The sequence below is a fragment of the Ischnura elegans genome, chromosome 5, assembly GCF_921293095.1.
Source record: "Ischnura elegans chromosome 5, ioIscEleg1.1, whole genome shotgun sequence".
Lineage (NCBI taxonomy): Eukaryota > Metazoa > Arthropoda > Insecta > Odonata > Coenagrionidae > Ischnura > Ischnura elegans.
In genome coordinates, this window is record NC_060250.1 from 112,970,319 (window position 1) to 112,985,658 (window position 15,340).

At 42.4% G+C, this 15,340-nt stretch overlaps 1 protein-coding gene across 5 annotated transcripts in view; it reads right to left on the bottom strand.

Moving 5' to 3' along the window:
- The window catches only part of LOC124159422 (mediator of RNA polymerase II transcription subunit 13), a 159,843-nt gene that overhangs the window by 117,310 nt on the left and 27,193 nt on the right, over window positions 1-15,340 (bottom strand). For all 5 annotated transcript variants that reach the window (XM_046535227.1, XM_046535229.1, XM_046535228.1 and 2 more), the window contains exon 2: window positions 12,541-12,943. In XM_046535227.1, the coding sequence (XP_046391183.1) occupies window positions 12,541-12,943 (403 nt within the window). The remainder of the gene's footprint in view (window positions 1-12,540; window positions 12,944-15,340) is intronic.

The window sequence follows — 15,340 nt, forward strand, 5'->3', positions numbered from 1 at the left end:
GAATGCCGTCCGTTTTCTTTGATGAAGGAAACTACCCTATTCCTTAGGAAGTTGGCGTGGCATAAGTTAAGGTGAGTTTTAACCGCAAGCTCTAGTTAGGCACCAGCTCACTTCCTCGCACTGCCTCCTGTACTCATCACTTTCCACATGATGATGATAATCATCGATAAGAACATAGATAAACCTCAAGTCACGGCTATCTCTCAAGATAATAATATTCTTAGTGCATCGATAAACATGCTCACAGGAGCCAAGGAGCAAAATCAATATCATGAATTCCAAAAATATGACTTAAATCTTCTGGTCAACGATACCAAAGTAACTGATTTGGTCATCATGACGGAGGTTTTGATTGAGATGGTATTACCAAGTCATATTTACTACAATTTGAATACAGTACTAATGATAAAATACGTTTCTTGAGCTCATGTGTAAAAATACACAAAAGTCCTTAATAGCAATCTTAAGTGAACATGTCACCCGACAAATTCAAAAATCCTAACAGAAAAACTTCCACTCAATTGCTAACACCAACTATTGCTTCAACCAATTCTTGAAAACAATGCCCCCCTCACCAATGACCCTAGCAAGAAAACTCCCAATGGATGATAAGTTAAGGGCACTTTAACGTAATAAAATAATTACTAAAATAAATAGTAATATTAATTAATAATACTCTTAAAAGACAAATAAATTTATCAAAATCTGCTAAGTAAAAATTATGAAATGCTACTAACTCAGCCTGTAAGCCTGTAAAAAAGTTTTGATGATTAATAATCACGGTGATGGTAGTTATGCATAAAATTAAATGGAAGCAAAATTCACTCATAACGGCAAGGAGATGGTGACGGTCATTTATTCAAACTCAATGCACTATCTCGTAGGGTATAAAAGAGTGCTAAATCGACAAGTTTAATCTAACAGATAAGAAAAAAGCAAACACGATGTGTTCCTCGTAAGTCACCATATCTCAAGGAATATCTTCAATCACTCCGTAACTGGTCAGTGAAAGTCAAACCGATATTGACTGAAACAGAACTAACGGAAGTTGATAAAAAATAGCAAGTTCGAAGACTGGAATGGCTGAAGTATTACAAAAAATTATTCACCTGTTTCGGTAAGCATTGGCATGGTCAAACACGTTAAATTCTAAAATACAAGATTTTATTTTACCAGGTGAAATTTATGATAAAAGTTTGGCATAAAACAGTCAATAATGCAAAGAGCGTGAATAGAGTTTCCCAATCAGCCACCAGCACTGAGTCTTCTCACTCCTTCAAACGAAGAAAAAAACAACAATTAAGGAAGGAATTAAGCAGCGGAAGACTGATGACAGACTTCAAAATTATTATTCACCAATCAAAATGACATGTACGTTGAATCTTGTTCTTTCAGCAATCACACCTTTTTGGATAACGAAGCTTCCTCCTTATCAGTCACACTATTCACACACCAAAACCGCAGATAAGAAGGAACTTGACGTGATTCCTGGCCACAATTATAACTGAGATATCTTCTTATCATATAAAGATTCGCTGTACAAGAAACAATAGCATTAATATAAGATAAAAAGGAATAAGACGATTCTTATTTCCATAGTGCTTAACATCCATATAGAACTACGCGATTCAGTGAAAATACTCGATTCTAAGTCACTCCCATGACCCTAATAACATTTAGGGCTGTGAGTCTCGTCATTCACGCTTAAAAGAACCGTCGAATACGATACCAAAAAAGTAGGCCTAATAATCAGGAAAAATTTTAAAATCCATAATTTCTAATGCAAAAATTTATGACAGCAAATCGAGCAAATATAAGAGGGGTGTCCAATCGTAGTCTTTTACGTTCCGAATGATGACTCATCGACTTTCTGCGATGCTATATCTCTTAAGTATGCGTCATGATACCTCGAAGGGAACATCCCAAACGACTTTTCCGGAATAGATGTAGACTATGACGTAAGCACCCAAGAGCAGAAATTAAAAAAATCACCTCAAATTGATACTTAAAAGCGTACTGCCATCTAAAAGAACAGATGAACTAGCTTATTTTACGTCATGCGTACAAAATGACTTGCAGTCGCTTGACAAATAGTAAATACCACATACATGCAGAATTCAACACACTGCATCCAATAAATTATGTAATAGCATTCCTGCATGAAGAGACTCCAGCAGAAAGTAGTGGCTCCTGAGAGATTTGAACGCTTCGCAGGATATCGACTGCGACGGATGACAACGATCTCTGGGATAGTTCAAAAATTTCTCCGCGTGGTTACGAGTTAAATTATAATATATAGAGTACAGGTACACACTAAAACGGTAAATGGAAGAGATAAACAAGTGATCCCTCAACTTAATAAATTGTTATGTTGCGGGAAAGGTAGATGGCAGAGATTGGACAAGGGTCTAACAACAGGGATACGATGAAATCTCCAAACTTTTGAGCATGAGCATATTGGGAAAGTTTTCTCGCATGATAAAAGAAATAATAATCAGGGCAGCAGGTACATGATGATCGCAGACTATACTAAGTACTCTGTCACGACATATATCAGGAGAAGGCAATGAGAAATTTACTGAAGGCTACGGAAAGAGAAGGAGGAGCAGATATAACGAGCGAACAATTGATCTCCCACCTTTTATGGCTGAATATAGTTACAACGGAAAGAAGAAGGAGACGCCCGGAAATATAATGACATGACCAAGAGAATAAGAGTTTCTTCAAAAACGTTTTCCGGCCATACATTGACATACACGTTCAGTAATACACGTAATACACAAACGTGATAAACGAGACAGGCGAGATAAACGATGTAAACATATATGAGGTAAAAAGAAGTATGAAATCGCGGTTGAAGCGATAACCGATCATAAAAGGTATGTTCAGAGTTCCAAATATTTGGAAAAGCAATACACTAGGATAGTTCAAATAAAACTATGACGAACAACCCAAAAAATTAAGCGAAAAATTATGCAATCACCAATTCAAACAATACTAAAAATTTCCATAAAATAGCGCCGCAAATCATTTTAGGACTCAACAAGGTTTACCAATAAATTATCAACAACAACATAAAAAATGGGAATAACGGTAACAGTAGGCGAGACAATATTTGGGCAAGAGGGTGTCTTCTAAGCCCGCAAAAACAACGCATGGGTCGCACTCGAATAACAATCAAAACGACAGGACCACTAACGAGGAGAGGAGGCCTTCTTAATACGCGGCAGAGCCTAGCACCCAACCCTCGCCCACTTAAGCGCCATCAACCTTCTGTCTCCCCGGAGGGCACTCCACTGCCCATTGCGTAACGTGCGTTGTTATGACTGGGACGGCAGCATCCCTCTGGCCGGGGGCCAAGCGCACGCCGCTCTGGCAACAAACAGACGCGAGGGAAAGAAAACATGGATGAGAGAGGGAGGGAACATACAGGGGGGGAAGGATGATGGCTGCACTTCGCGGTCTCGAGGGAACTGCTATGATTTCGACCACAAGACCCAGTAAGGGTGAGGGAAAGAGGGAGGGGGAAGTTATTGAGCACGGAGGGCCGTTACGCGCAGCATCCTACCGCGGGAGCGAGGAGAGTGGGCCGTGTCGGAAGTGGCCGCAATCCCGTTACGCGCCCCCCTCCCTCTTCTCACCCTTTCTCCTCCTCCGGCTGCCCCGCCCCCTTTTGCAATCTGCGCCCGCGAAAAGGGATACGGCGCGCGAAGTATGCACACGCCCCACACCACCCAAGGAGTGAGGGTTCACACAGGGGGGTCGTCACTCCTACCAATTATCCTTTTCAAAATCTTAGCGACTCACAGGCGGGCATAAGAACTGATTATGCGCAAGACCAAAAGAAAGACAGAGTTGGTACGCGCTGTGTAGCAATAATTACCAGTCGAAAAGTTTCACGGGTAAGTGAATAAATAAAGAATACGTAAACTATCCTTCATCTTTCTTTAATTGGATTAATGATTTACTTATTTACAATACATTTAGCTGTCAACTTTCTGGGAGATCCCTACGATGGCAACATGTGTTTTTGATACAGCACACCATCATCTCCATACAGATACTACAATATTTCCCCATGCCCTCACCACAGGTCAGGCATGGGATTCCACGTTAAAAAAACTTCCTCATTTGGTATGTATATTTCCTTATTTAAATTATCACGTGAGGATGACAGGCAAGTAAAAGCACTCGCTATATCTCGCGGATGAATCCATTTCCTATAAACTTCAACCTCTTTTTTTCTCACCACTGTGAGGAGACGAATGGAGGCGAGAAAAGATGATACGGTGGTTAAGAAGGGAGAATAAATATGGCTACATGACTAATAAGGATCAATTACTTCATCCGCCGTCCTATAGAAAAACTTTGAATGTAAGCTTTTATAGAAATGCGAGCAAATTTCCCAGAAGATTCGTGGTAGTAAGAAGTGATTCTAATTCATGACTATGAAGGGCTGCAACGGAATTTCGTGTAACAAATTTCATCACTTTTGCCACCCCGCTTATTTGCGTTATTATCTTTCATTGTTCTAATTATTTTTTGGCTGTACCGTCATTCACATTTTCGAATTTTCAAGCGCATATTACAACAGTAATTAAATTTCCCCATGGAAAACATCTTTCTAAAAAAATAAACGCTAACAATCCTACATAGAGATAATGTTACTTTGATACAGTGCTTCTGCACTATGCTTACTAATACATTCCGTGTTCCGAACAGGATACGTTCCCAAGACTTGACCGTAGTTCGGATTGGCTGTCGGAAGTCGGAATTTAAATACGGAGGTATTCTATCATCTGCAGGCAAAAATCTAGCATAAAAAGTTGATGTGCAGACTGACATAGATCGGCTCTGTGAAGTACACGCTACGCGCAATCCGTTAACTCAAATAATATAATTCTACCGTTAAATGAAAACAAAGTCCCCTATCCATATAAAACTTCTCCAGAAAATGACGCCGTGATAGGAACACGTTGCGTTCAATAAGCCATTGTCATAGTATCTTCAAGAATAAATTTTGGGTTTTTTTTTTTCAACACCTATTTAGTGAAAAGATTTTGGCAGTAAGTCGAACGGTCGGGAGCCGGACTTTACCAGAATAAATAATCTCATGATGAGGGGAACTAAATAAAATCATAGTTATCAAAGGAGTCCTTTCAATTTCAATTCCTTGAAGAATCCGTTTTTCAATGTCAGTTTTAAATGATATCGGGCTGTTCAGGCGGTTGTCTTTGTTGGAGATTCATGTGGGATAAGTGAGCGGCACCTGAAGAGCCGACGCTTCGAGGACAGGTTAAGTTACTCTGACAAAAATTGACATCGGACCTCTAAACAGTGAAATTGAGTAGATTTCCAAACGAATTCGAAGCAACTCTGTTTGAATTATAATTTCGTCATTTTTAATTACTATCAAGATACAAGTTTCACCTTGTCCTAAATGTGATGGGTGCTGATAACCGTGAGCGGAATAACCGGAGCGTCTGTAGTTCTAACACGTGGGCTTCGCGATTTTCAAACCATGACAATTCCGATGGATTTGGACCGTTCCCCTCCCCTCCAGTGGCAGGACGCAGTCGAGAAACATCATCACCGCCTCCACACCCTCCCCCTCCACCCCCGGGGGAGGCGGCGGGCGCCCCGAGCGAGATAGAGGGGAAGACATCCCCGTGGTAGGCGCCGCCGGGGGCACTTGTTGCCTCGTCCGAGGAGAATCAGCCGCAGCGCTGCCCGCTTCTACCCCTCGCACTTTTAAAATTGCACCGACACGAATGACATGCGCAAAATGAAACTAGGGAGACAGATGATAAAGGGAACGCTAGTAAAAGGGTATGGTGCACGTAAGGGTATTCGTAAAAGTAACATAAAAAACAACATCCGAAAAAATTCTCAGGAAAATTATTTTAAATTAAATTAAAATAATCTACAGGCAAATATTGACTTTCCAATTGGCAAATATCTACTTAACATGCCCTGAAATTTCAGGATGATAAAGTAAGTTGGATATGATTATTACGTACCTAAAAGAACGATCGATCAGGATGAACGTGCTCTCTCGTTCTTTCCAATAGTTAGGTACTCTGCCCTTTAGGCAAGTGAATGAGGCTTCCGGTTGATAGCAGTAAGCAGCCAAGGAGAAGTCACAAATTCCAATAAACGCAACAAATTTTGTTTTCTTAACCTTTGAAACAATCATTAAAATCCAAACCCAAAGTCGCCATGTTTCTGCCTAAATATATATAAATGGGTTAGTCACGGATAAAATAAATAAATAACTACAACAAAAGTATGGGTCGTGAGGTTTTCACACTCCCAAATTATAAAGAAACAAAGAATAAAAATACATCATTTTCTGAACGATAGATCCAACTGAATGACCAACACCAGTGTCGCATTATTTAATCATCCGTACGTATGTAATATGAAATGGCAGAATTAAAATGGTAGCCGGGAATGCCAATACTTAAATTTTTCCTCCAGTATAGCAAGGCAAACATACACATTATTTTTTTACCGTATCTTACCGTAAGATTTCTGTAAGATACGTTAAAATAATATCTACTTTTTAAGATAATCACGACTCTTATAGATTACCGCGGAAATCTTTGGATGTTTAAGAACATTACAATGGCTAAAACTTTACTGATTCAGCAATTTTCCAAATGGAGCGCAGAGGAAAAATGAAAAGTGAACTCGTGCAAATTGTTCTAAATGCAAATAAAGAAAAAATGAAAATTCAGAACCATTGCTTCATCCTTAATAACCTGCAAACAAAAGGAAGCCAAACCATAGCATTTCACGGAAGTCTCGCCACCTAAATTAATGTTGGGCGATAAACTGGTGAAGTATTATAAACAGAAAATAATTTCTAACTTATATGCCATTTGGTAGGTTCCTTTAGCAACATGCATTATATTAATGTAAAATAAAAGTCATCTGCGGGTACTTCTGTACGTCTATTGGCAAGAACTTACAAGAATACCTAGGTCAAATTATTCAGGCACTGTGGTAACGAATACTACACAGTCTTTATTTCAGAGGCTTCCTCTGAAATAATTAATCAATCGCGAGACTCCAGAACGCGAGGGTAACCGTGAGTAACTATAAAATATGTCAGAGTCAAGGAAAAAAATTATTCTATTTAATTCGACAAATAGGTTGTACAATTGAATAATTATTCGAATCCAAAGAGTAACTAGACGCTATATCCCGCTTACCTACAAAATTAACTCGACAAATCTACAAGATTAAACTTTTAGAGTTCTCAGTGCGCGCTTGTTCCTCACATAATGCGATTCAAAACTGGCGGGCGTCGGCAGCGAAAGCATTGGACGGAAGGGTAGGCGAGCGACGAGCATGCAATCGATTTTCATGAGAGAGAGCGGGAGGGGGCAGGGGAAAGGCAGGGGGCGGGGGGGAGGAGGGTAGGGACGGGCCGCGGGGAAAAGGGAAACATGTCAGCGGGAAGACTGTAGCCCACAATGGGCGTGGAATGGCACCCACCCTTCCGCGCTCTTCACAGGCCTAATCGAAGCCGGAAGAGGGCAGAAAAGATCACAGCGAATTGACCGAAGAGGCGGCGAACACACGTACGAGGGAAACGGAACATAAAGACTGCGCAGCGGACACAATAGGGCCCCCAAGATCTGATCGCTCGCGGAAGAATATGCTCTCGTAAACCAACCCCGAGGATTCGTTCCAGGCGTCCTAGCAGATTTCTTCTGCGGCACATTATTGGGTCCAGAAGGGAGATCTCCTCTACCAACAAGACTATGAACAAGAGGACACTGCGGCGCCTCACAAAGTGGGCTAATGCACCAGGCTCCCCTCTACCGGAGTTAGTATCTTGTCTGGTGATTCACTCAATCGAAACTTTTATCGATAGCTCTGATCATTAACTTTGGGATAGAACCTTCCGAAATGCACACTTCATCGACGACAGCCTTATCACTACTTAGTAACTCAATAAACGGAAATAATGATAAATTAGTGAGGGAATGACTTGTATTGTACGTTGATGATATCAACGGCTTAAATCAGGTAAACATTAGTTAGAATAATAAGGAATATTTTTCCCCTCCCGTGGTATTAACTGACGAGTTAAAAAAAATAATGCACACAAAAGAAATAGAGAGAAAAAAGAAAAAAATATATATTCATGATCCTTTCGCACCATCCCAATAATCGATATTGATAAATGTTAGCAATCGAACTTAAAGATCAGAAATCGCCATTTGAATGGAACTTAGGATCATTAAATACACAAGTAAACAAATCGACAAATCAGATGACTAACCATTAAAAAAAAGGTATCACAATTCGGTTCATAAGCAGACCAAAAAAACAACAATCGCATCATTGCGGCCCAACGCAAGGAGGTGGTTGGTGTGAGACTGCGTAGGCATGCTAGGCAAGTGGTGGTGGTAGAGGTGGTATTGGGAGTAGTAGTAGTATCCGCCGAGCGACCAAAACGTAAACTTTAAGATCGCACGCGGGCACCGGCTTGGTTTCAATCTGCAGAGCGGAGAAGGGGGGATTGGCGGGCGGCGCACCCTTCCTCCCGTTTCCACCAAAACCATGCACCCCACTCCACTCCACTTCCCCGGCCACTTGAATCAATACCGTGTGGGCAGGAGGGCGGGCGCTGCTACGGGAAGGGGTGGCAACAGGAGAAGGGGATAAGCGAGCTGGTTGAAGGTGGCAGAGAGGGAGGGGGGGGGGGGGCGACGGCCCCCGCCCACCTACAATGCGGTGGCGACAGACGCCTCTCCGAACCAAGTCACTCCCTGCCAACCAGAGGCTCAGATCGTTATCGCGCCCAGAGTATTTACAAGTGGGATCGCGCACCTCGAGGAAAAAGAGGGGGAGGCGACACCCCCACTCCCGCTAGGCCAAATGATTTCCCGCCTAGTAGGGCACCTACGGGGGAGGGGATAATATTTCCCATCCCTTAAAGAGATCAAAAAATCGAAATCGATCTTAAATTACCGAGTGACAAACAAGTGGTAGCAGGAATTAGAAAAATAGCAAAAAATAGTGCGAGTACGACAAAAACTAATAAATAATAACGCCGTATCAAACTTTTTAAACTTTAGGTTAGGGTTTTAAGTTACATAAACTTTTACTTTAGTACTAAAAAAGGATAAGGCAGAAAGTCCGTCCAAAATTTCTGGGTTCGCCACTGTTCCCTCACATGAACATTTCCATATATAGTCGGCAAAACTGATCTGCGTGGAAGAGGGGGTGTGATTTGAATCGCATCCTCCTGTACGGTGGATTGATTGACGGGGTGCAGAAACGACCGCGCTCTGTGTTCCGCTGAGCGAGTCGCTGGCCCCGACCTACGGCCCATGGGAATGGTTTGAAGCGGACCATAAAACGGCGGCCCGACGATAGAAAGCGCGGCAAAGACAGGCAAACAAGATTCACTGCCGCAGAAGAGGAGGCTAAGTCAGATTTATTTCAACTTAAACGATAAGAATACTGATCCCAATAGAGTAGATAATTATCAAATACCTCTATATAAGCAATAATATTAACGTGTGCATTGAATGCGGTAGAGGCTGATGAATAATTAAAACCAAACCTAAAAGCGGGCAATTGTATTTCAATAGGATTGTTCTGACCACATGCTCGACAGGAGAAAAACAGATGATTTGGCAAAAACTTCGTTAAATCTTTGATCCCTAAAAAATTAAAACTGAGTTCATATGCGGGAGGAAGTAGCCTTCAGTAATAACACTAATACATGTGCCGAAATTTTTAAAATGCAAAACTTCGGTGTCCGAAGAAAAAAATAACCTGCTGATAATATTAATTTATTATAACTAACACCTAAAGTAGCTGATACGACTTTTTAGCTATTTTTTCACACTAATTTAACTTAATTCAGGCCAGTTAATATTGCCTTGTGGATATTTCCGAGCGATAAAAAGCCTTCCGATGCAAATGCAAATCGATAACTCCCTCAAGTGAAGAAGCTCAAGTCGCAATGCCTACAATGCGCGACAGGAAATAATGTATCAAGCAGATATCGGGAACAAAACACTGCTAAACAAACGTATCAAGAACAGGAAAGGCGTGTAAATCCAAGCTAACCCCGCGTCAACTAGGAAATACGCGAATGTTCGCGGGCTTAAGGTGCGTGGATTATGTAGGGCGCGGCGAGGGTAGCGGACGGGAAAATTACGCTCTTTACGTGAAACACAATGTCTTCGACGCTGGCGCCCCTGGATTAATGGAGAGAATCGAATCGGAAGAAGGGTTGCTTTGGAGGAGGGCGAAGCGTCGTGAGGGCGGGGTAGGTAAATGGAGGGGAGGGGGATGCGTCCAGAAATGCCACACACAAGAGGAATGCGGAACGCCGAGGAGGGGAGGGGGGGCGAAGGAGGGGGAGGGAGAAGGGGTGTGAGTCTCGTTGGCCACGCGTCGAAAGCCGAAAAAGCAGGTCGCTCTCGCCTCCGCCCCCAATACACACGCCACGATTCATGCATCGATTGCGGGGATCGGGATAGCACGGACACCCCATACTCTTCGCCTACGGGGGGGAAGGCAGCAGCGCAGATTATGAGCAAAAGAATCCTCAACTGATCTTGAGTGATGAGCGATCGTTGATAAAAAGTGAAAAAAAAATCCTTTGAAATTTTTCGATTACGATGGTTCTCATCGATCATCTAATGTGTGTTACGTTCGATTAGCGACGAGTCTCGATGACTGCTCGCAATATCTCACTTGGAAAAACGTTGCGACAATGAAGTAAACAGACAAAAGTAAACAATTCAAACTTAATTCGGGACGAGCTTTTTTTATTCGACTTCGGTGATTCCCTTTGACTAACCCAAATACAAGACACCCATTGATACATCGTTACCAATTATTTTCGTAGTTCATCGTCGGTTACCGTCATCGACATGAGTAAGCGCAACTAAAATGATTGTTCATGATTACGATATATCGAACGACCGAACAATATTGAATTCATATTCACCCTCTCTTCATCTGCAGGGTGAGAAGAACACATAGGGCGAAATCTACAACGGAACTACGACTCGGGAATATTGTAATACCGAGGCAGCAAAGCGATTCGGACCAACTGAAATGGATCGTAAGTACTGCGATTCTCTTACGCTCCAATGTACACCACGATTCAAACATCAATCGTGGAAATCGACTACCGCAGTGGGTCGACAACTCGTGGAGAGAGGGGAACTGCCAAAGGCAAAACATTCCCAAAGCTGAAGGAGTATAGATTAGATATCCCCATCCCTAATGTGAAGTAACAGTTAAGGCCATATTTTAAGTGTGGCCCGTGAGCGTTAACTAAACAACAATAAAACCATGGAATTAATCTCAGATTTCGATTATTCAGCATATTCCTGCCTTTTTCAAGGCATTATTCCCGTACAAACAAATTCCCGCCGTTTTCCCGATTTCACGACAAAAACTCAAATGCCCTTTACAAATCATGGACCAAAGAGACCTAAATAATAACGATATCTTTAAGTATTAATACAGAGAAAAACGATACTAAATATTTACAAGTCTACTTATTTTGTCAACGAAATACAATAGCCGCTGTACACAGCATTTAACAACAACCTTCGATTAATCCTTTCCGGAAATCCGTAAACATATCACAAGTACGGACATGTGAGGAAAGAGAGAGGGAAAATGTGACTGGTAAGAGCAAGACAAGCGAAAATTAAATCAATTTTACGTCACATTCAGTTTAAACTATCCAACGTAGAAAGGGGGCACGAGGATTTCAGGCGTTCTCGGAGAAATTATTTGGATGAAAGTTGATCTGGTATCGTACAGTATTTCTGGTTCCATGTCTAGCATAGTTTGGATGACAGATTCAAGTGTTCGAAACGTGCGTCGGGTTGGCAGCAATTGAGTGTCCATCCCTAGCCGAAACTATGGAGATATTCACCTCCCCGAATGCTACTCAATGAAACCTCGAATTAAAACGATATTTTTATGCAGTAATAATAAGTAGAGCTGGTCATTAATAACTGGAATTCATTACTTATAGCTGCCAAAATTGTGGAGACCAATATTCCCCAAAGGGTGGAACTCTATATCCTCTGTAGTGGTTGTGTATGACAATTAAAAATTAGCCAATAGGATGGGACCCGTGGAAAAACACGAGGAATTGGTTAATTAGAATGTGTTATAAAAACCGCTCTGCTTGATCACTATTGAACTTGGTTACGGGCAAGGCGCTAAGGAAGGGCTTCAATTGCTTCGAGGTGATAAGTGGTCCATTTATGATGCCATATTAGGCTGAGTATTCAAAATATGTATAAAAATATCGCTTACTGTAAACACCTAGCAGGGAGTAGGGCACTGGGGAGGAGTCACGTACAATTACTCGGTGTAATAGAGAAGTATGGGAGAGGTCCGTGCACAATATGATTTCAACTCAATGCTCGGAACCACTGGTGTAGACCATTGTTTAAGTTACGAAGAGGGACTAACCCCGTGCCACCCTTCCACGATTTCACCTGAGGGGGGTTTTAGGGGACAATTAAAACTCACCAGAGGAGAGAAGCTGCGGAGAGACGAGGCCGGAGAGGTCGGGCTCTTCGCCATACCAGAAGATCCACAGCTCCTTGGCGGCGTGGAGGGCGAGGGGCGGGTCGGCGCCCGGCTGCTTCTGCCCCTGGAAGTTGGACACAGCGGCCATGGAGGAGTCGAGGGAGAAGAACCCTGAGGAGTTGAGGCCGCCGCCGCCACCTCGGTGGCCGGGTGGAGTGGGCACGCGGCGCCATACGCACAGAATGTCCGCCGCCAGGCACTTGGAGAAGGAGGCGAGCACGGGGTCCTCGAGAGGGTCGCCCTGCGTGGACGCGGGCGCCGAGCCCGGGAACCCCGATGACGGTGCCGGCGGAGAGTCGCCGGCGTACAGCAGCTTACGCCATTTTATGCCGCAGAGGTCCGTCTGTGGAGAAAATAAATGCGGTGATTAGACCAACAAGTGGCTATGACATTCCGATGCTGATAATCTGCGATCACAGCCGTAAGTTCCTAATAGAAATTCTCACATTTCCATCCCCGCTGAACCCAAATAAAACAGTGGACAATGTATAAACTAAAACACGGTAAGATAGAGGATATTTAGGTATAGGAGATACAAAAGAGGGTAAAATATTGACCATTCTGCTTTGTTTATGATGAATTGAGTTATTATAATATAGGTGATGTTTCGAGAAAGCAGGATTCAAGCAACTCCCTCAAATACATAAAAGTTCGGCGTCTACTTAACAATGATGGAAAGGAATTGCAGCCGACACCAACAATTTTCATAAATTAATAACTATAATTTAGAAAATTCCCAATTTGGTAAGATGAGGGGCAACGCTAAGTATCGCATAATAAAAAAACTAACAAGAGAAGAAATAACGACAGGAGTTTTCCAATGCCCATGACACACCCTTTAAATTTTCGGGAATTAGCCGTCCGTTAAATCGCAATTCCACACCTCAATTCGTGCCTCCATTCGGAAACTGCCCTCTCATGAAAAGTTGATCTACCTGTTACCTTTCCTCTCTAAATTTCAACAATTAACAAACTCTCCTTCCAAGCTACCTGCGCAGCGAACTGTTTCAAAAACTAATTCCGCCGGTGTCACGGAAAGCAAAGGGACTACCAATTAAGGCAAACGGGCACGAGTGGCAGCGTCGAGGAAGACAAGCTGTTGAAATGCGGTGAGGAAGCCCGCGAGCGGAAAGGGGGAAGGGTGAAAGGGGGGGGCAGAGGGGTTGAATTGAAAGGAAAAGGAATGAATGAGATGAGCGGTTGTAAGGGGGCGGGGGAGGGGAGATGCACAGATGGAGGAGAGGGCGCAGTACCCCTCCTCCCCCTCCGAGTGGAGGCCGGGACGCACAGAAGCGCCTTGGAAGATTGGTACCGTGCCACACACACACTCCCCCGCCCGGACAGACTCATAGAGAGAGAGAGAGGGTGCTCGGGATGAGCCAAAAGAATGAATGGGTTGGCACAGCTCACTATATAAAGACCTAGTCCGTCCCACTCGCCGACCTTGAGGGGAGGGTTGACGCCGGCGTCACCTAATGCGCGTGCCACACCACTTTCTCCGAATGCAACTACCAAAACAAAATACGTGGACATAGGGTAATGGGGGTAATAGCAACTTAGTAATTATCCATATCATTATGAAAGTATTCTAACGATTAAGGTAGGTTTCCATGGAGTACTTAAAAAGCATTCTGTCAGCCTCCCCTTCCTAGAATTCACTTCAAGGCCTACTCCCTTTCATCCTATCTGCAAATCCTATTCTCTTCCTTCCTCTCCCTCGTTCAATTTCCATTCTACCTTCTACCACCGTTTTCAACATTCCCTCCCCTCTTTATTCATGCCTTCTGCCTGTTCCGTATCTCATCTAGAAGTTGCATCTCCTCACCCACCATTAAGACATAACCCAACAAGTTTTCGAAACTTGCAATGATATTCTTACGGGTAAAACTCCCTTTGCTGGTAGCTGTGCCCATTATCCGTAGGTAACTGCAACCATTCTATTCCTTCCAAGGGAGCAAGTACCCATAATAATGACACATTAAGTGACGAAACAGGTTGGGTAGAATATTGTGTGGAAAACTAGCTTGTAGTAATTTGTTATTATTCCTCCCAACATGAAAAAAATTGCACATGGTTGAGCCTGCGACAAATGAATCATAGATGCTTACGTTCGCATTCTCTGCATACATTATACCATCGCTTTAGGATGTTAATCCACTCCGGAGGACCGATCAGAAAGCGAATTCCATCGTAGGTTTATTGAACCTGCATCATTTCCAGACGAGGAATAAGTGTAAATAACATCAGCACAAGTGAATTGTGCCATGTAAATAATATGTTTCGTTCACAAATACGGCGTAGAATTACGAAACTGAGGGAATATTTTGGGAAAGGGAGATCGGCAACACTTTTAAATTTAAAAATACCCGCCCAAAATAATCTTAGATCGTATGAAGAAAACATCGTATAGCAGGGGTTTTCTCTGCTCGTGTACTTTTACCCTTGCGTTTTTATATGTTCATTTTAGTTTAATTAGTATTCCATCAATTAATGTATCACATTATCAGTGAACACCGATTATATGTTTTCCATCATAAAAAACTACAACTACAAACTACAACTACACGTATAATGATGTATCTTGAAAATGTTTCTTTCAAAATCACTTAATCAATTAATGGACACCCCTAAAAGGTCACTTCAGACATGAAAAATATCAAAAATCAATATTTAGTAAAAAAAATTGGTGAAGCATTTTATCGTGTGAAATAAAAAATGTATCAATATCACCATTGATGAT